This window comes from Cebidichthys violaceus, unplaced genomic scaffold (assembly GCF_023349555.1).
Source record: "Cebidichthys violaceus isolate CVI_PGR_0920_01 unplaced genomic scaffold, fCebVio1.0.p SCAF_4, whole genome shotgun sequence".
Lineage (NCBI taxonomy): Eukaryota > Metazoa > Chordata > Actinopteri > Perciformes > Stichaeidae > Cebidichthys > Cebidichthys violaceus.
The window spans coordinates 13,216,454-13,237,285 of NW_027176594.1; the positions used below are offsets into that span (position 1 = coordinate 13,216,454).

General features: G+C 44.5%; 1 protein-coding gene across 1 annotated transcript; it reads left to right on the forward strand.

Moving 5' to 3' along the window:
• The first annotated feature begins 483 nt into the window (after nucleotides 1-483).
• On the forward strand, nucleotides 484-11,928 carry LOC137885165 (slit homolog 2 protein-like). The gene is made up of 5 exons (XM_068727321.1): nucleotides 484-836; nucleotides 1,736-1,807; nucleotides 3,844-3,915; nucleotides 11,520-11,591; nucleotides 11,838-11,928. The coding sequence occupies exons 1-5, from the start codon at nucleotides 628-630 to the stop codon at nucleotides 11,926-11,928; spliced, it is 516 nt and encodes a 171-aa protein (XP_068583422.1). The 5' UTR covers nucleotides 484-627.
• The last annotated feature ends 8,904 nt before the right edge of the window (nucleotides 11,929-20,832 follow it).

Here is a 20,832-nt window from a genome sequence, read left to right on the forward strand (position 1 = left end):
GGATCGATCAACATCTGTCCTCCACGGTGACCTCTGCTGAGCTTCTTTTTTTTTGGTGGTGGGGAAACTAAGCGCTGCTTGCCGCTGCCTCCTCTCCGGACGCGTGTTGTGAATTAATAACCAAGACAGCCTCACCTGGAGCGCGCGCGTGTGTGCGCACTAAAGTGTGCGTTTCTCTGGATCGGATCAAGGATCGAGGTGTTTTAACTGGCTTGGGTTCAACACATATACACCTACACACAAGCCGGGGGGATTTGGGCACCGCATGCCGGGGACATGTGGAAGTTTGCGCCGCTTTAGCGCAGCCAGAGAGCCGGTCCGCCGCCTCGTCGACCTCCCCTCTCCCTGTCCAGTGGGGACCGAATTCCCGGTTCACAGCCTTCAGGCATCGAAACCCCTTCGAGGAGACCCAAATGTAAATTCAGAGCGAGAAATTTCGGAAACACACGTCTGAAGGGGTGGGGGGGGGGGGGACAACGAAAAGGGGAGGACAGCATCCCGTTCGCGCCGCAGAGTTTGGTGAGCTGCTTTCGGGGGATATCGTGGCTTTTATTTTTTTCAACGCCCTTGTGTTTTCTCAGTATTTTTTTGTGGGTCTCACGTTGTGGCCCCCCACTTGCCGCAGTGATGGTGGGAGCTCTGAGCCCCGCTGGCCCCGGCCGCTCCCCGGTGACCGCGCTGGGGCTGCTGGTGGCCGTTCTGCTATCGGTCCTGTCCGGTGGAGCGAACGGACAGCCCTGCCCGGCCCAGTGCTCCTGCACGGGGACTACAGTGGATTGTCACGGCCAGGGGCTCCGCAGCGTGCCCAGGAACATACCCCGCAACACGGAGAGACTGTGAGTACCGAGTGGGAGGGGGGAGAGAGAGAAGCTTTAACAGCGCAGTTCGGCTTCAATCTGCGCATAACATTCCCCAAACAATTTCAACACACTTAAGAGGAAAATATCTTTAGAATCTGTTTATTGATCTGCCATATATAAAAAGTGTGCACTGACATTATACTCTTCTTATAGCCTATATTTAATAAAGCTGTGCCTCACCTGAAGGGGTTTTTATGGTCACATAATGTTCCTATGTTTAAACCTAAATGTTTTTTTATGTCCTTTTAAACTTGCTGACGGTAGTGGGAGGATTGTTTCCTTGGGGACCGCGTCTTAATAGCGCAAGGCTTTACATAAGGACTAACACGTTAAAAACTGCACCAGGATCTGTCAATTAGCTCCATGCACGTGTTATTTTGTCATATAAACTGTAAAAAAAAAAAAAAGGAAAAAAGAAAAAAACAGAAACACGCGAGTTGTAATTGCTGCGTGTTTGGATTCGTTATCACCGTACCGCGGAGCTGAAGTTCGGGTGCGCCGCTGCAGGTCGCGCCGGTGGTTTCGCACTGTTGCATTCACAGCGCAGCCTCCGTAGAACCACGTCGGCTTCTCTGCAGACCCGAGCAAGTTAATCAAAAACGGATTTGGACAAGTGGGCTTTGAGTTAAACAGGCCCGCGTGTTATTAGCCGGAGACCCCTTGATGAAATGAAAATGTGTGCGTGGTGCAGCCTCCTCAATCTCCCTCTGACGCTCAAATGACAATCCACGCATCAGACGCAGCACACCAAGTTACAAAAAAAAAACCCTTCAGTTTGTTTCTTTGTCCTTGTTTTTATTTTATATTGTATTATCATATCATATCTCATGCAGCCTATTCTCACAGTCCCTCTCTTTAACCCTTTCTCCTCCCAGGGATCTGAATGCAAACAACCTCACTAAAATCACCAAGGCGGATTTCGCAGGACTGAGGCATCTGCGAGTGTTGTAAGTGTCTTCTATATTTTATTGTTCTCCTTTCTTCTCTCTTCCTTTTTGCAGATGCAAAAGAAAAACAAAAAAAATTCACCTTGCAATTCAAACAACTCCCCCAACAACAACAACAACAACAACTACAACAACTACAACAAAAACCCACAACACACAGTTCCCAGTCTGGTCAGGCATCGTGGCTCATTCATTCAGCAGCCCTGGAGCTGCCGCATGCGGCACTGCGTCTAGAAGAAGCGACGATTTCATTGAGTGTGTGTGTGTGTGTGTGTGTGTGTGTGTGTGTGTGTGTGTGTGTGTGTGTGTGTGTGTGTGTGTCCAAACAGAATAGCGGCGGCACCTGTTAATGCTGTCGCGTTAATCTGCCAGTGGAAGTGTCAGGAGGGGCTTATTTTAACCACCGAGCAAAGAGAGGGAAGGAGATAGCGGTCGTTAGGTGTAACCGCGGAGGGAGGAATGCATGCTGGAAGGGATGGAGGGTGCAAGGAAAGGAAAAGGAAAGAGAGTCAAGTAAGAACAAGTTTCTCTCCTGGGATGAGTCCAGGTTAAGCGTGGGACAGGGATAGCTTGCTTTTATTGTGTTTGTGTGTGCGTGCGCGTGCTATCCAGCTGCTAAAAGTGAACGTCGGGGAATACACATTGTTGGAATTCCTCTAGAGATTATGTCTTCGATTGAGCGTGTTTGTGCGCGTGTGCGATACCAGTCTTCATGCTAGCTGTTTCCATGTGTTCCTTCGCGTCTGGCTGTGCGCGGTCACACAGCCACAACCGTTTGGATTTGAATTAGAGCTGCAACAATTAGTCAATGGAATTTCTAAATTGTTTTATTTGCTAACACTGTCAAATTTCAGTCGTTAAAGTGCTATATTCGCAATTCCCTCTGGGAAGCAGTATTCCAGTGTATGCGTCCGGGGCTTTTATTGTGAAGGCTAGAAGTGGCGGAGAGGAAAAGGGGAAATGAGCTACTGTTGAAAGTGTTTGAGAGGAATAAAGTTAGCGCCATCTTGGTGCAGACTATGGAGCCCATATTATTTTATTACCTTTATAAAGTACAGGCTACTTTATTGTGATTCTACCATCTTTAAACAATACAATTACATTTAAACAAAACATATAATTCAACATAAAAACAGTACAGGAGCTGTGTGTTGTGATAAACCCTTTTAGCTCTGTTAGCATTGTCGCAGTTGTTTACACCGTTAGCGCTGTTAGCACTGCTAGATAACCACGGGGATGCAATATATGCTCTTGAATTACTTTTTTAGCACCTTTTAAAGCAAACAAAACCCAAAAAGCTTGGAAGTACTTTTTTGTCAGATATGATAGTCAGTGAAATAACTTTGGGTTTTGGCCTGTTGGTTGGTGAAAACAAGCATTTTGAAGGAGTCACTTAGTGCATTGTAAAAGGTGTCTTCAGTATATTTTGGTAATGAAATGAATTGTTAGCTGCAGTCAATGTTGAAACCAGTTCTATCTGAGTTCCATGAGTGTACACCACACCGCCCATAAAATGTGTGTGTTTGTGTGTGTGGCTGCTTGGCTTGGTCAGCACAGTGCTCCTGGGGGAGTTGAGCTAGTGTAAGTGAATGAGTAGTCACAGCTATGTGGTTAGATGGAGGGTAAATTGGATGATAGATGAGTCGCCGTCCAACTGATGGGCCAGTTTTGGAGTCAATTCTGGGGTTCCCATCGACCCGCAGCTGATTGTCTCTCTCTCTTGCTGTTTCAACATTCTATCACTTTCCATCTCCACCAATCATTTTTTCTTCTTTTTTTTTTCTTCACACATATCTCCTCCTCTCCCTCTCTTCTCCAATGTCAATCTCTTTGCCTCCTCTCTCGTGTCCCACCTCACTCTCCTTCACCTTCCCTTCCTCCTCACTCGCTCTTATCTGTGGCACCATCTGGCCATCTTTCTCCTTTTCTCTGGCCTCTCAAGGTGTCATCGCACAAATCACTCTGCCAGCTCAAGCACTCCTTTTTCTGTCCAGTGCTTATTGTCTCACTCTGTCTCTCTTGTGTTTCTCTCTCAGGCAGCTAATGGAGAACAAAATCACCACGATTGAGAGAGGGGCCTTCCAGGACCTGAAGGAACTGGAGAGACTGTGAGTTACACTTTTGGATCGAAGCCGCCGCCACTTTCTCCCTGAACACCTGTTTATTTTCAAATACTTGAGGATGCTTGTGCTTGGAAACTGAAGCGTACCAAGCAGATACACGATTATTTTTTATTATGTGGAAATGCACATATAAACATAGGTGACAGATGAAAGGAAAAACATACAAAAAGTGTACACGAGGCACCAGAACAACTTCAATACTCGTCATCGTAGATTCGACAAGTGTGTGTAGCTCTGCTGGAGGGACGATCATTGTTCCTAAAGATGTTCCCTCATTCGCTGTTTTGATTATGGTGGTGGTGTTTCATGTCAAACCGCGACACCGAGGATTGTGCTTTGAATACCTGGTGAATGGTGGCATTGTGGAAACATGTCATCAACTTGTGTCATCCATCTGCTGCTCTTTCAAAATGCAGAAAAAAAAAAACTGGCACTGTTTTATTTTTTATTTCAATGGAGCTCATAATGTTTCGTCAGCCAGTGTGTTCTGAATCCTTTCATGGATTTTTTTTTTCACCCGTTTGGTTTGTAGCCGTGGGTTGTAGCTGTCGGTGTGAATTCGGTCCTGAGTTTCTGACACTACCACAATTTTGATGCCGGATCATCAAGGTCATCAAAGCTGGAAATCAGTGGATTTGTCAAATTGCGCAATCTAGTACCAATGTCTTGGACTGAAGACCAAAGATTTCTCCATGTTCTATTTTAGTATTTCTGGTCAGTCTCTTAAAGTGGTTTGAGACAAAGTTTCCCCAGGAAGAGCGCCTGGGCTTTGAACCAAATTTTACATAGTGGCCAAACAGCGGAATTACAATTGCCCTTGTCCTTCATGTGATGGCCCAAAAAGACTTTGTCTGTAACTCAGCAGATACTTATTTCTTTTAGGTAAATCAACTTCCCAGCATAAACACTTAAATTAAATAGTCTAAAAGAGTTATTTTGAATGAGACCGAGGGTTGGAGGGCAAGGTTAAATGGGCCCCACGGATGCTTACGATTGCTGGAAGATCAGAGTATTTTCATCTGAATTCTATACCCGGAAACCAAACTTTATTTGCTTAATGTGCGACTGAGCAACTTTTATAGGAATTAAGGAGTCCCCTCCTCTGACACTGTATGCAATTCTCTTTATACATCAATGGTCTTGACCTGGTAGTGTTTTAGCCCCTCCCCCCCATCTATGTGTCTTCATAAATGTTTAACCTGACCGTCATGACATGCGGCTGCCAACGTCTAACTCCAAGAGGGAAGTTTTGCAATCAAGTCACGGGGCAGTGGCTGAGTCAACAGCCAGAGGTTGTTATGGAGTTGGCCCGGGGAATCACTGGCATTCAGCATCCGACCCTGAGGCAGTTATGGCATAATTAAGTCTTGGTAGTGTGTGAGAGAGTGAGACAGACGGGGGGGATGCGGACCCCTGACTGCTGATATGTCCATTGTGTCGGCTGTCAACTTTGCTTGACGTGCGAGCCGTTCGTATACGTGGGTGTTTGTGTGATATGCGGCCCGACTGCCAGCCAATGACACACTGGAATGCAGCAGGCTGTGACCGAGTCTGAGGAGGCTCAGAGACAAGCTTTTAATTAAAGGCACATAAAAAAAAATTATAATCTGTGCCGCTCGCACACAGATTTACAAAAACACATCACCTGAATACACACAGAGATATCCACCTGTACACAGACACACATGCAGCACTAAATCGAATGACGGTAGTTCATCTTCATGATAGCTGTTTTGGGTGAATTCTTCAGGAGAGGTCGGGATGAAATAAGATGAAGTGTCACGATCCCCCTGGCTGCTCTAGTTTCAGGCATGTCATGCCTGGTTTTCTCTCCACTCTCCGCTGCCCTGTGGCTGCACTCTGTTGACAAAGCGAGAGCTGCTCTATATGAACGGTAATAAGGAATCTGCTACTCATGCGACCGACGCTGGGTTCTGTCCAGCTAAGCAGGTCTGGAAATTCCTGCCCCGAGCTGCACACAAAGAGGGCAATATTTCACTGCGTATGGTCCGGCTTTAGCAGTCATCTTTATTAGCGATTTCCGCAAAGAGATGGTGCACTCTGGTGAATGTAGAAGTTCATGTGAGCACATGAACACACACTTGCACATACAATGTAGACTACGCTGTAAACACCGGGAGCAGATCAAGTTTCCGTCTTGAATCTGATGGCAACAAACGCCTCTGACAAGTGGCTAACTTTCTGACATAACGTGGCTGTTTTTCTGGTGTCCTCGCGAGGGGCTTTCAACTGTAATTCAGTGTCTCTGGCGTGGCATGTTCACAAACACAAAGGTGGAGACGGAGTCATCAATGCCCCCCCCCCCCCCCCACAGGCGCCGGACAATGGCACGTCTCCGGAGTCTGGAGTCTCGGGGGGCTCATTTCAAAGGCCTTCGTCCTCTGGGGTTCTGGAGGGCCGCCTGCTGGGCACTGCTGCCCGGAGGAGAGGGCTCTAAGCTGGCCTGACGGATCCGCAGTGACTGCCCCCCACGGTGGTGGAAAACGGTTCCTCTTCTCATCCCCTTTTTTTTTTTGCGACAGGCCCTGCAGGGCTGGGCCGGTTGGGGTCAGGTGTGGGGCAATGGCTGGAGGTGGGGGGGAGGTGTGGAGGAGATAGGCATGTCACAACACACACGTGCACACGCACAACAACACACGCATGGGTATGGACACACTCGTGCATGCGCATTAACTTGCGCAATGTTGCTCTGTCAGTACAGGTTTTTATCTTCACCCCCCCCCCTTACAGCCACTCACACTTCATTCATGCTTTCACCTCTCCTCTTGTTTTTCTCCCGTACCCACCCATCTCGTTCTCTCTCTCTCTCTATTGTCCTGCGCCGATAGGAATGTCATACAGTCCTCCCTCTGTCTCCCTGTAGATGATGAAGAATAGAAACTTCTTGATCCTCTTATCCTCCTCTCACTGGTTTATAGTTCCCCTATCCAATTCAAAGCCTGTGAGATCGGAGAGGATAGCAGCCACACAGATGCAAAGAGAAAAGAAACAGTAATTACAGGAATAGAGACTCTGCGGTGAGATAAAGCCTCAGATGATTAGCCTGTAATTGAGTGATGGCATAGTCACAGATTATTTCAGCGGCGATGAATAGCTGTGTACAGGTAGAAAGACGTGTCTGTCAACGGCGATCACAAACGAGATAATTAAACCTCAAGCTAATCGAGTTGTAATATTTAGACAATGTGACTATCAGGAGATAATCGCAACAGCGAGGCTTGAAAGCAGGATATGGATTTCAAAGTAAAGTGCTGGATAAGCGATAAATTATGTGTTTAAATGTTTTTAATTATTATTTTTATTGAGTGACTGAGCATGAAATCATCTGCCCGCAAAACATTTTCACTACTACAATTGTTCCTTCAAAAAAAAATTTAATTTCTGAGGGTCACTGCAACTGCTAACTGGTGTTATGTCTGTCGGTAAACAGTTGCTCGAATGCTCAAAAGTTCAGGGCAAAAGCTCTTCAACGGCACTGAATGTGATCGATTTTTGGATTTCATTGCTGTGTGTTTAGGCCAGTTACGGTGTCTGTCACTAAATAACAGATATCAGATTGGAGCGTGTGAAACTCTGGTGGATGGTGGTTCACTGCACCAGCTGTGGAACAAATACACAAACCGTGGCAGTAGATACACACTCACAGTGGTCAGTTTGAAGCGGGTTTTTTGGAATAGAGACGGTTTCTCTGGGTCACGGAAATGTCCACAAGGTTTGGGATATAACTATGGTAACAGTACTGTGTGTGTGTGTGTGTGTGTGTGTGTGTGTGTGTGTGTGTGTGTGTGGTGTAAAATATGTATTATGGAAGCAGTGGCATCGCTGGAGTAATAATTGGATTCTGAGGTGGTTTGTTATTTCCTTCCCTGCCAGCCTGCAAACCTGTAGTACCACACATCTACAAGGCCATGAGTTGTTAGGAGTGTGTGTGTGTTTCTGTATTTTATGTCTGTGTGGCTATGCATGTGTGTGTGTGTTTACTGTGTGGTTTGCGGCCCTCCAGCATCTGTTTATGATTGCAGGGATTATCACCACGCTGCAGTGTGACATTAGCTTGTTGGAGCGACTCTCACACCTCAGACTACTGGCGACTCAGTCTTCATTCACTTTCAGCCAGACTCTGACTAATGAATCACGACTGTGGGAGTGCTCTGAGGGTGTTTATGTGCACACACACACACACACACACACACACACACACACACACACAGAATGATGCATTCCTTCAGGTCCATGAAACAAACCACTATATATCACTATTGACGACTAGATTGTTTGAGTCAGAGGCAGTCGGTACTTTTAGATGGACATTAGAGGTTTTTACAAATCCTTAACACCGAACCTTCAAGCCGAGCTCACTGTGCTGAGTCACCATCTTGTTCATGTTATAGGTACCTAAGTTTAAACAAGCTGTTTGATATTTGAGTAAATCAAAGTTACTCATAACAATGATGCCATTTTATATATATTTTAAATAAACGTTTTGGGCAGATCTTGTCTGTGCGGTAGTCAATGACGAAAATGAATCCACAACAATTTTGATATTAAATAAAAAACTCAAAATGTATCATGAAACAGTATCAAAACAATATCTGGTTCCACTTCTTCAACTGTGAGAATGTGCTGTTTTTTTTCTATGTCAATGTTAATTCAAAATCTTATGTTTTTAACTGTTTGACAGATGTGACTTGGGCTCTTGGGCTTTTTTTCGAGCTGGTTTATTAAGTGGAGTGGCTGAAGGAGTGACCTCATTAGACTTGAGCTGTATCATCTGCAGAGGTCGATGTGACATGAATCAGTGCTGGCCAAAATCTTCTATCCTGATATAAGTCATTTCATATCTCGATAACGACATGTATCATGATACAGCATGCTTTCTGATAATATAAATACCTGACAAATGAAAAGTACTGAGTATTTTGTCATTTAATTAAGAATGTGAAATGAGAAATTTGTGTCGGTACGTGCTTGTTATTTTCAATGTAGACCAGTGATTCTCAACTGGTGGGTCGCGACCCACTGAACCTTTTCCTGAAAAAAAATAAAAAAACAAAATCCTGTGCTTTTTTTGAAGGGGACTTTTTATGCAGTGGAGTTATTCACACTCCTTAACAGTATTTGGCGTTAATGCCTTGTAATGCTAAGAGACACCCATTTCACAGTATAGAAGAACACCCACAAAGTTTGTTTTCATATGCTAAGTGAGTGAAACACAAGTACGACACCGACTACATGAGATATGGATTTTCTTACATTGAGGACAAAAGAGGACAAAAACCTCAGTGTGTTTTGTGCAGCGAGGTTCTGGCACATGAAAGCATGAAGCCGTTAAAACTGAAGCGGCATTTGTTGGATCAATCCGCAGCGGATAAACTGAAAACTATACCTCTGTCAAATGACACTATAAGTAGGTGAATTGAAGACATGTCGGATGACATCAAACAACAGACCACGGCTTGAATTAAGGCAAGCGGTCATTTTGCATTACAAATAGACAAATCTACAGACGTAACAAACAAATCAGTTTTACTTGTTTACGTGAAAATATGTGTGGGACGGGGACTGACAGGAACAAGAGAGCTCCATACTACTACAACTGCAGAGGACATTTTCAGCTCAGGTTCAAACGGCACCATCTTTTCAGTAAATACTTTTGAGAAGTTGAAAATTTGGGTCGTGGCTTGTCATTAAGGGGTGATGGTGGGTCCCGCAGCCAGACCAGTTGAGAACCACTGTTGTAGACGATATGATTCGATTGAAAGACAATCAACTATCATATTGAATTACGTCTCCTCCATATAACGGTTCGTACGACATCTTACAAAAAGGTTAATCCTCATTTTTCGTGGGTTTTCCTACGATATCCAGCAACTCGTGTCAATTTACGCTCGTTACAAGCATACGGTCTTTTCAAAATAAACTTCCGTCGTCACTGAGTGTGTGAAGGCTAATTCACAAAATGATGACTCAGTCATCGATTTTATGAATTAGCCTTCACGCACTCAATGAAGCGCTTTAATGTGCTTTAATTTTGCAAATGCGTCCCAAAGGAGGCAGAGTGAACAAGTTATGCTTTCTTCTCTAAGGGATAATGAAAGTTCTGAGAAAAATTATGAATAAATGTGCGACACCAGAGTGGTTCTGGTCCTTCACTATCTTTACTTCATTCGCTCAGTCTCCTAGTCTGACAGCATTGCATCTATTTTAAGAGAATGAGCTCATACACACCCCCCCTCCCCACCTCCCCTCCGTCCTGATCCTTCCTCCCCACCTCCAGCAGTCCGTGCACTCACCCAGGGGAGGTCTTGCCCACTAACGGGGCGCTCACGGCTGGGCAGGGCCCGCAGGAGGAGTGGGCCTCTCCGCGGGACCACGTGGGGCTCTTAGCTGCCAGAGCCGGCGTTAACGGAAGAGCGCTGAATAATTCAGGAACACCGTTCTGCGGGACGTTAAATATTTAAGCGGCCTCTGATGTAACCGCGGAGTGCGAATGGGCGCGCGCGAGCATGTTTGTGCACTTTGTTGGTGGAACATGGGCACAGAGGGGCTGACGTTATCAGTCCTCACCTAGTGAAGCAGGAAGAGGTGAAAGACGAAGGTTAGGCCATTGAGAGACTTGAAGAGAGGTTTTGAATGGAGTTCTGTGTTTGAGTAAAGTCCGTGGTATTTCTTGAATCTGTGTGTTTGTGTGTGTAAATGTGTGTACTGTCAGTGGCTTTTCTTATTAGTTTGAAGTCACTCCTTCTTCATCCGGCCTCCATTCTTCATTTTATTCTTTCCTCTCGTCATACTCCTCCAGTAGCAGCCGGCGCGGCATACGTCGCCGGGCCTGTTGATGTGTGTGTGTGTGTGTGTGTGTGTGTCAGGGTTAAACTGTTTCAGCAGTCTGTGGCTCATTGTGTCACTCCTCTGACTCACATCAAGGCACAACCCCACACACACACACGCAAACCTCTTCAATCCACTCAACCAGGGTTAAATAATCGCACTGAGATTATTAAACTCAACTCCTCTGTGTGTGTGTGTGTGTGGGTGCGTGATGACGGGTTGTTGTGAGGTCTTCCCCTGTGAGGGCCTTGTTTACTCAGTGGGGTCCTTTTCACACATTCGGTAGCCCGGCCAGACTGCCTGTTTGTTTTTCCCACATCATCTCCTCTCCTTCGCCTTTGTGGTAAAAGGAAAAAAAGAAAAAAGCCCCCCCACCTCCCCTTCATTTGAACCCCTTCTCTCGTCTCCCCCCCCCGCCTTCCCTTAGTCCTTCTCGAGTTCACTGTTTGTCTGGCACCCATGTTGCACCTCTTAAATCAGGACTAAACCCGGAGTCTGTTTTTTTGCGTATCCGTCCATGAACATGTTTTTAATGTCTCCATCAATCTCCTTGCTCCTTGCATGCCTCCTCTAACTATTGTTACAATCAAAACACATACAACCTAATTTGATATGATGCTCAGGAAACACAAATCTCACCTTTAAAAAGCTAATCATACGCACATGTAACCGCTTCGCCCACACTGTCTGGAAGTGGATACGGAGAGTTTATTCCCTTAATTTATGCTGTGTTTTTCCAGGCGCCTGAATCGGAATAATCTGGCCGTCTTCCCCGAGCTGCTTTTCCTGGGAACGACAAAACTTTACAGACTGTAAGTGCTGTTTTTTTATTTTTCTCTCTCTCTCTATCCATCACTCTGCATTGTTAACTGAAATATTGTTAATTTTCCTCGCAGGCCTGAGATACAGATTCATACAGATGAATTGTTGCGATGGTGTGTTTGTGTGCATCCCCCACAAGCTCATGCAGGTCACAGACTTATATTTTATACATACTGATATATGTGACGGACATTGTAAAGCACAGAAGAAAATATCCTGTTTTCTTGGTGATGCAGTCGCGTGGTCTCATTCTGGCTGAAGGAGCGAGGGAGCCGATTTTACGTGGCCCTCTCCATAGAAGCCAGTTCAGTAGCTGATGGAGATTAGCCCGCCAACAGCTGCTGCCCACTGGGAGAGATGTATGTGTGTGTGTGTGTGTGTGTGTGTGTGTGTGTGTGTGTGTGTGTGTTTGCGGATAGGGAGGAGAAAGTGAGCATGCCGGATCAAGGGAGACATAAGCAGCGAAACACAGAAACAGGTTTCTCTCCTGAAGTTACACTTCACAGGCGGTTTCAGTTACGGAACATAAACGTTCTAGTTTGCCTCCAAACCGGTGAACCGCTGCTTGTTGCCGTCGAGCCCCTTCCTCGCTCTCAGGCCGAGCGTCTGCACTGTAAACCGAGATGTGGATTTCCAGCAGCATCGGGCCGGGCGGCAGCGCTGCTAAAAACTGTGGGAAATGCTTTCCCGTCATGGCCGTTTGTGGTCCTGGGGAATAATTATGGTCACATATATTTATACGTGTGGCTGAATATATTTATCTGAAACAATATTGAAATGCTCAGATGATTCAGAGAGTGTGTGAAAGTTGTTTATGTTCTGTGGCCTCTACGGCGGTTGGCTGGGCCTCGACCTGTCGTGTCTGAGGGCGTGCGTCTGTTTTTCTGCGCGTGTGTGTGTGTGTGTGTATGTGTGTGTGTGTGTGTGTGTGTGTGTGTGTGTGTGTGTGTGTGTGTGTGTGTGTGTGTCTGTGTGTGTGTGTGAGTTTCTCAAGGCCAAGAGTTGGCATATTGCTCAGCGTGTGGGCCGAGGTAAAAATACAACTGGGATATACTGCTCTCTGCTCAGCTGTCGCAGACAAGCAGCCTCTCTCTGTGTGTGTTTAGGGTCCCTCATCTGCTACACTGAACACACACACTTCATTCAGCATAACAGCATTCGTTATGTTGTGTTAGAATTGTTGTTGTTTTTTACACAGCCAAATATAGTATGATATAAATCAATTGTAGACAGAGAAAGAAAGAAAACTCAAGAGAAAGTTGCTAAATGACAATCGGGAAAAGAAAAACTTGCCAAGCTGGCGCTGTTGCAGCCACAAAAGCTGCGAGCAGATCCGTCAGACGTACGGGAGTCATTCAGAATGAACGACAACCACGGAGGCTTAGCCAACAGTATTTGTGGTCAATATTCTTATGTCTACTTCTACACCCCGCAGTGTATTTTTATTTTGAGAAAGCACAGCAAGAAACCCTTGAGAACCTCCGAAGTGGAATCTTGTTAGGTTTTACGTCGAGGTCGGAAGGTATGTGCGAAACCGGACCCACTTTGGTTCTTGCGACAGTACTGCTATAAATGAACACTTGCTCAACCTGCTATTATGAAAATTATGTTTTCACTCTTTTGGGGCTTTGGAAAAATCTGTGTGTGTGTTTGTGTGTGTGTGTGTGAGTGTGAATGCATGCTGGATTTTTTAACCTTTGCTCAGCACTGTGGTTTAGGGCTTTGAGGGCTAAATTAAACTGAGGTCAGGTGTGAGATGTGCTATTATTTCTAGCTCGAATATGTCAATTATGTCAACATTTGTTTTTTTAAACCAGTAAGTGTGACATACTTATACTGACCTGGGTTTGCATCCTGTATGAGATATGGTGTTTAGTCAAGTCATCTAAAACACAATTAGAGTTTAATAGTAGATAGATTTTGATAATAATGGACTTGGTTATTGAAAACCAAAACCACAATCTTAAATTTGCTTCATTCCGTTTCTTTAATGAGAATGATTACACTTAAGTGCATGCACTCTTCGTATGAACATGTTGGCATGTGTATTGGCTAGGGTTGTGCAAAAATATCAATATAGCTTACTATCGCGATATTATTTAAAATGATAAAGTATCGATATGTTCCCGACTACCTAAATGAAAATTCCTGTTTTAAACGGATTTAAAATGTCCTTTAAATTGCCTCAAATCCCTGTGTGTGTCAAACGACCTCCTCCTCCACTCCTGTAACACTAGATGTTGCCTATTTCCTTCTAAGCTAAGGCTAGCGACCTCCCGGCCTGTCACATGATTCGGCCAAAATTAAAACATGGCGTGTCACAAGCAAGCGGCCGTATACTGTAGGGCCGTGGATACTTTGTGCAGAGGATTTATGAAGAGTATTACGAAACATATGAAAACATTGCTCCCCCTGCAGAGAGAGAGTAGCCTTGTCGTGTGACGACTAGACCTTCGAGTCGATTGTTACGATGACGTCACACCACATCATGACACGACGGCACAAGAGTCGTACAGGCTGGGAAATGTCAGTTACTAAAAACTGAACCTGAAGGAATGGGACATAAATGGGAAGAACCCAGCCATAGTGACTGACACTTTACTTAATGCACTTTATTTCATATGATGTTTATGACATCTACATGTAAGTTAAGAGTGGTCAGTAAAACAATGAGAAAAGAATATAGTATGCATTTTTATTTTCAAATGAAGTTGTGCATTTTAGTAAAAAAGTGTTCAATGACACAATGAGAATACAATATGCATATTCTATTCTTTATTTTCATATCATTTTTGAAGTGCTTTTCAGTTCAGTGTGTTGTCTGCTGAATGACTATATGCAATGCAAATACCTTCTGAAGTAGTTATGATGCAATTTGTCCGCTGAGTTATCAACATGAGTTATCAATTATGATGAAAATGTGAAGGTTTTTGAATTAAAACTATGCAATTTCACAAATGAATTATTATAACTCCCAAAACGTCTTAAAAACAAAACTTGCTATAGTTAAATTCTTATTTTATTATTTTCACATATCACAGCCTTCTTCTGGACATTTAATTCCTCTGTAATTTATAATATAGTAATATTTATATTATTATTTATTTCATACGATGCAAAGATACCAGGAAGAGAAACAAGTGCAGCACAATCAGTGATTCCAGATTAAAGTCTTACACTTCTATCATGAAGCTCCTTTTAAATTATTCAGTACGACGATTGTTTTCCATCTCTATGCAGATGACACAATGTAGACGGTGAACAAATTTATTTGTGTAATGTTTCTTCTCCTCTTTTTTTGTCATTTCCCCGCCAAATCTCTCTCTCTCTCTCTCTCTCTCTCTCTCTCTCTCTCTCTCTCTCTCTCTCTCTTCCCTCTTTGCTGGACAGAAATCAGTAGAGAGATGAAAGAGGGAGAGATGAAAGAGGGGGTTGATGAAGGGATGGGGTGATGGGAGGATAAGAGAATGGGTCACTGCTTCCACAGCTGAACGGTCGGGTTGTGCCTGAGTATGAGGCTAGATTGATGGGACAGTGTTTGTGTGTATTTATGTGCGCTATTACGGCGCTCTGCCTCTTCTGGCAAATGTCCCTCGGCAACAGTTTTTCCCGGTTACTCGGTCACCGCGTGTCTCTCTGTGTTTTGTGTCGAGTCGAGGCCGTTAACTAAAACTTTGGCTTTGTGTTTATTTGCTTGAGTGTCAAAGAAGTGAGAGATGGAGGAAAAGAAAGAAAAGAAATGGAAGGAAAGTTAGTTGTGCCTCTGTCCTTCATCCTTCCTCTGAGAATGGAGAGTCAAAATGGACAAGCTGATTGAGAGGAGGAAAATGCAGACATTAAACCTGAGTTAAAGCGGCCTGGGGTTTGAATTGATGAGTTGATGAGGCTCCGATTTTGTGTGTGCGTGTTTATGTGTGTAATAGTCCCTAATCCTCTGCTAAACTGTGCCCTGATGAGTCTTTACCAGGCAGCATTGTTGCTTAGCAGCCTCGAAGGTTGTGGCTTTGTCTTCGGTGAGAGCTTAACCCTGACAGACACACACACACACACACACACACACACACACACACACACACACACACGCACGTACCACCTCGGCTGAGGCGACAGGCTCAGCACAATGGTCACAAGAGCGCAGGCGTCTTTCAGAAGATGTGGGCTTTCCCAGCATGTCGACAGTTAGCCGACGTGGAGTGAGGAGGACGAGGAGGAGAGAGGAAGAGGAAGAGAGGGGGTCAAAGGTGGAAGAGATGAACATTTCTTCTCTGAGCAAATCATGCTTTTTTTAATTAAGACAGAGCGCGTTGTGCGTTTTAGTTGCCACAGTGACGACGACCTCTGGGCCCTCCCAGAGGTCAAAAGGTGAAGAATGTTCCAGTCAGGAGATCTAAGCAGGAGGTGATTTATATGTAGAAGTGTGTGTGTGTGTGTGTGTGGGGGGGGGGGGGGGGGGGGGGGGGGGGGGGATCCTCCCACTCATTAACAGAAATCATGACAAATGAAACTTGTAACAGCTGTGGATCCTCCAAATGTTTTTTTATTCTAGGATCAACCTTGTAGCATTTAGAACTTTACGGTGAACTTTCCAACGTGATCGACCACATTCTACGAACAACAAAGATTATGTATTGAATACATAAAAGTCGTCCAATCACATATGGTTAACCAAGATTGGAGTGAAGTCATTTTATTGTTTACCATAATGGAGAGGCACATTTTGAGAAAAGACCTTGTGAAGTTTTGTGTATATTCTGCTGCGAGGATCATGTTCTGTGGCAGTTTGTTTGTAGTGAAAATAGACCTGTTTTCAGAGTTGATGGTGTTCATACAAAGTGCAGGACTTTGACTCCAGAGATCGGGGTTCGTTGGTTAGTTGTAGGCAACAAAATTCACTTTGGTTAAGGTCAGTGAAAGATGAATTATGGAAAGGATCATCTAAATGTCAGTAAACATATCCTGTACTAGTACTGTTATATATTTGAATTGGGCGTATGACTAATTTAAGAAAACAAATAAAATATGTTGTTAGTGAATGTTTTCCAGATGCATGAGGTATGAACATGTTGCAACTTTGCAGATACACTGATTACATTGATTTCTATATGTTGATTTTTTTTTTTTCACATGGCAACATAATGTTCCAATGGTCTTTATAGAAACATGCCTGGCCTGGAGACTATGGCTGGAGATTTGTCCCTTCTGCCATAGAATTACGCCATTAACTGTCATGTACAGTATGTAGTGCTGGGTGTTGCTGGGACGCATCTCGGTGTGATCAGCCCCCGAAGGGTGTTGGGATGCCAGATGTTGGATGGATGTCAGGGAAACCTAACCGGTACAGAACTCAGTAGATTAGTGAAAAGTTCCTACTCTCTCATCTCTTCCAATCATTTGATGCGCTGTTATCTTTGAAGCTAATCTCTTCCACTCACATCAAGGCCAAACTGACCCTTTTGTGATGCTCATGGGGGAGACAGGAAAAAAAACAAAATACGAAAGTCCTACTTCTGGTTATTCCAGACGATGTTGAAGGGGATTATTTGGTTTTGTTGCCTTTAAAAAAAGATCAGTATCTTGCTGGTAGCATGGTTAGTTGCAGCGTTTTGCATGAGGAGATATTCGGCCACTGACTTTGTGTACATAGGAAATGCAAATATCTGCCATTATGTCTGTCCAAGGAAATGAAGTTAAGCCTTTGGAGCCTGAGGCGTCTGTGGATGGGCCTCTCTCTCTCTCTCTCTCTCTCTCTCTCTCTCTCTCTCTCTCTCTCTCTCTCTCTCTCTCTCTCTCTCTCTCTCGCTCTCAAACACACCGCTTTACCATTCAGCAATATTTCCTGCCCCCTCCCGTTTCTCTGAATGCACTTTAACAGATATAAAAACGGTCTCTCTCTCACACACACACACAGATCTTTTCAGCACATACAAAGACATAATGTCCAAGAAAATGCTTTTGTTATCACGCAGATCGCATCCAGCCAAACAGGAAAAGTGATTTATTTAATTTCTCTTCCCCGCGCTTTTTGTGTTTTCTCATGTCGTCCGTGTGCATTGTTACGACTCATCTCGAGTGCAAACAGACGGTTAGAACAGCACGTTGAGGTGTTGAATGTCAGTGACTCACTCGCCTTGCCATCGTGTGAATCACTCGACCGCCTATCTGGATTGCTCAAGGCCACTCATTCCTAAGAAGTGATTTTTGCCATTCAGATCCCGACACAATGCTGTAATTCATGCTTGAGCGGTTCGGAGAGGGCTCGCCAAAAGCCCAACTGGCATTATTCAGAGGGCACCAGCACAAAAGATGATGTTACACAGACAGAATGTAAAGATATGAAACGCCCCACTCGACTTTTACCACGGCTAGAGCTAACTTGTTCCTGCATGGGGCCCACGAAGCATGTGTGTCTGTGTGCTTGTGGATATTGCTGAACTGCTTTGTTCAGCTTTCTTTTTTCACTATGAACTTTATTTATTTATTTTAATTGGACACAGTAGCACTTAAAAACACAGGTTTGTAGGTACACCTAGCTAAAAGTCCTGCAATACATCCTGCTTTCAAGAAGGCTGAAATGTTTGTTTCTTGTGATCATTTTGGAGGATGTAGCTTGTTGTGCTCAGAGGTTGTCATTCTATTAAGATTAGACTCTGTCTAAAAAAATCAATAGTTTGGAGCAGGTGAAGCAAGACAAAAATATGTTAAAGGACAATACGGTTTTATCTTATCTTATTTATCATGTAAAGAGTCTGTAGTCCATGTACAGTCCACTCTCCTCACAAATCACAGCTGTCCAAGCGTCATGATTATGTCAACATGAAAAAGAGCATTAAATCCAAGGCCGCCATCTAATCTGTCAATTTGGTCTCGGTGGACTAATATTCTTCAGTTGATTAGTAATTTTTTATGCTTTTTTTCATGTTGGAAAAAAGCAAAAAGCAACATATCTCTGGTAAACTTGTTTCTTAAAGTGGTGCTTTCATGTGATTGTTTGTGGAGAAACTCAGATTAAATAAACCTTGTTGGTCCTAATTAAATCCTAAAGTCTTTGTTCATGAGAAATATGAATATCTTCCTTTTTTTCTTGTACTAAAACTAACTCACTTTGTCTCGCAACTGCACCAAAGGAAAAAAGCGCTTCTCTTACTCACCATTTTCATATACTGTAATATACTTTAACATTATTAAATGTTAAAAAATGATTGCTTTCAAATACATCTGATAAACAGTACACAATAAAAAAATGAAAAACTGAACATATCAGGTGTTTAATTTTTAAATAAATTTCTCTTGTTCAATCTCCAAACACATTTCCGTTTTACGTAGCTCAGTTCAACTAATCAGCTGTTGCCGAGGGTGTGTGAGTGTCAAAGTGCAGAGCTCACAGGTGAAAGGTCGGGGAGCATCAGTGTCAACCCGAACGAGATATCCAGGATAATGGACGTGCCAGCAGGAACGCCGCTGTTTTGCCCATCAGATTACGGGACGACAAGTCACACCTGGAAAAAGAGACACAGAGAGAAAGGAGGAGGGAGAGGAGGGGTGGTTGCAGACAGAATGAATGAAGGGTGTTTAAAGGAAAGATTAGAGATGTGTTTGCTCTCTTAAATGGTGTGGAAAAAAAAGAACAGGAGGGGGATTTACCCAGGTGAAGACAGAGATGTTTTCTCTATTGAGAAAAGGAAGAAAAAAATAGAAAGCGAGGGACGGGAGAAGGAGGAGAGCTAGAGGGGAGAGTCATGTGGAAAGGAGAGGAGAGAGGTATGTCAGTACTTACTGTAGATGGCAGGTAGCCTGAAGCCTGGAGCCAGCGTGTCTGTCAGAAAGAAGTGCGTAACCTGAGTGTGGCTTACTGGGAGGGGGGGGGTTGCATACCTAGCCAACGCCAGGAAGAGCTTACCTGGAAGCAGGTAGTTACAACAGTGTGTGAATCTACGTGTGCGTGTGAGGTCTCCTGGATCATCAAAGCATTTCCTCACCTCGCCGGTGTGCGATTAAGGGTCACCGTGTGCGGTAATACCTCCCAACGGAGCAGCTAAATCATCCCGCATCCTCTCCGTTCCTCTCGCGTCTGCTTCCTCTGCCCTCTCCTCACCCACTTTAGCCTCTGTGCTTAACTTGATAATACAGTGTTGACACCGGTGCGTCGCATGCTGATTTCCTGCAATTTCCTCTTCGTCTTTGTCTGGCCTCCGTGTCCCTATACGGAGGTTTCCCCCTCCAGGGTATCTGCAGGGTATGGATCGGGGCCCTGTGTTGATGGATGAGTCGGCCCGTTCCGGTGAATTATAGGATGGGATTATGGAGTAATCGGGACAATTCATCATGCAACGCTCCTCTACTCACCCCAATCACAGCCACTCAGCAATATTGACCCCCGCTCTCTGTGTGCATCAGAGAGTGTGTGTGTGCATGTTTTGTGTACAAGGTGGTGGGGAGACGAGTTACAAACTGTGCCGCCCAACATTCTTGAAACCATCATTCAACTCTTATTTGACTGAAACATTCTTGGTTGTTAATTTTTGAGAGTTTTACACGAAAATTTGTGCGGCTGGGATTTGATCTGATTTCAATGACAGTGCAACTGTCATCAAATGTTGCTAACCTCTGAGTTAAAAAAAGGCCTCAAAACAGCAGTCCATTTGAACAACTTTGACAAGCGCTAAACTCTATTTCAAGGGGTTATTAATGCTGATCCATGGAGAAAAACTCACTCCGGCTGCACACAAACTAGAACAAAGACCAGAAACTTTGAGCGCTCACACAGTCTCGCCAGTCAAATGGTAGACAGAGAGGTTTCAGTTTATGTCAATCAGTCAGCAGACCTAACATGGCTGTCTCTCCCTGCCCCGGGCGCCTCCCTCCCTCCTCCTCTAATCCTCCATCTTGGCTCTGTGTCAAGCCGCCTTGTCCAGTCGCACAATATCCCTCCTCCAGGGCAGGCAACTGCATCCCCTCTCCGGCTCCATTAGTGCCACTCCACTGGCATAGCCGGCATTCTCCAGTGGGACCGTCATCGCCGGCCACTCCATTGGCACCCCTGTCACTCTCCAACCTCCACAAAAGAAAACCTCTCCTACCCTCTCTCTCCGCCTCCCCCACTTGCTTGGTCTTTTTTTTTTTTTTTTGCGCCCCCATTTTCTTCCCCTTCTCGTCTCTCTCTCTCTCTCCCCTACTCCTCTATTATCTTCCTTTTCTCTTTCCAGCACCTTTCTCTTCAGTCTTCAGTCATCT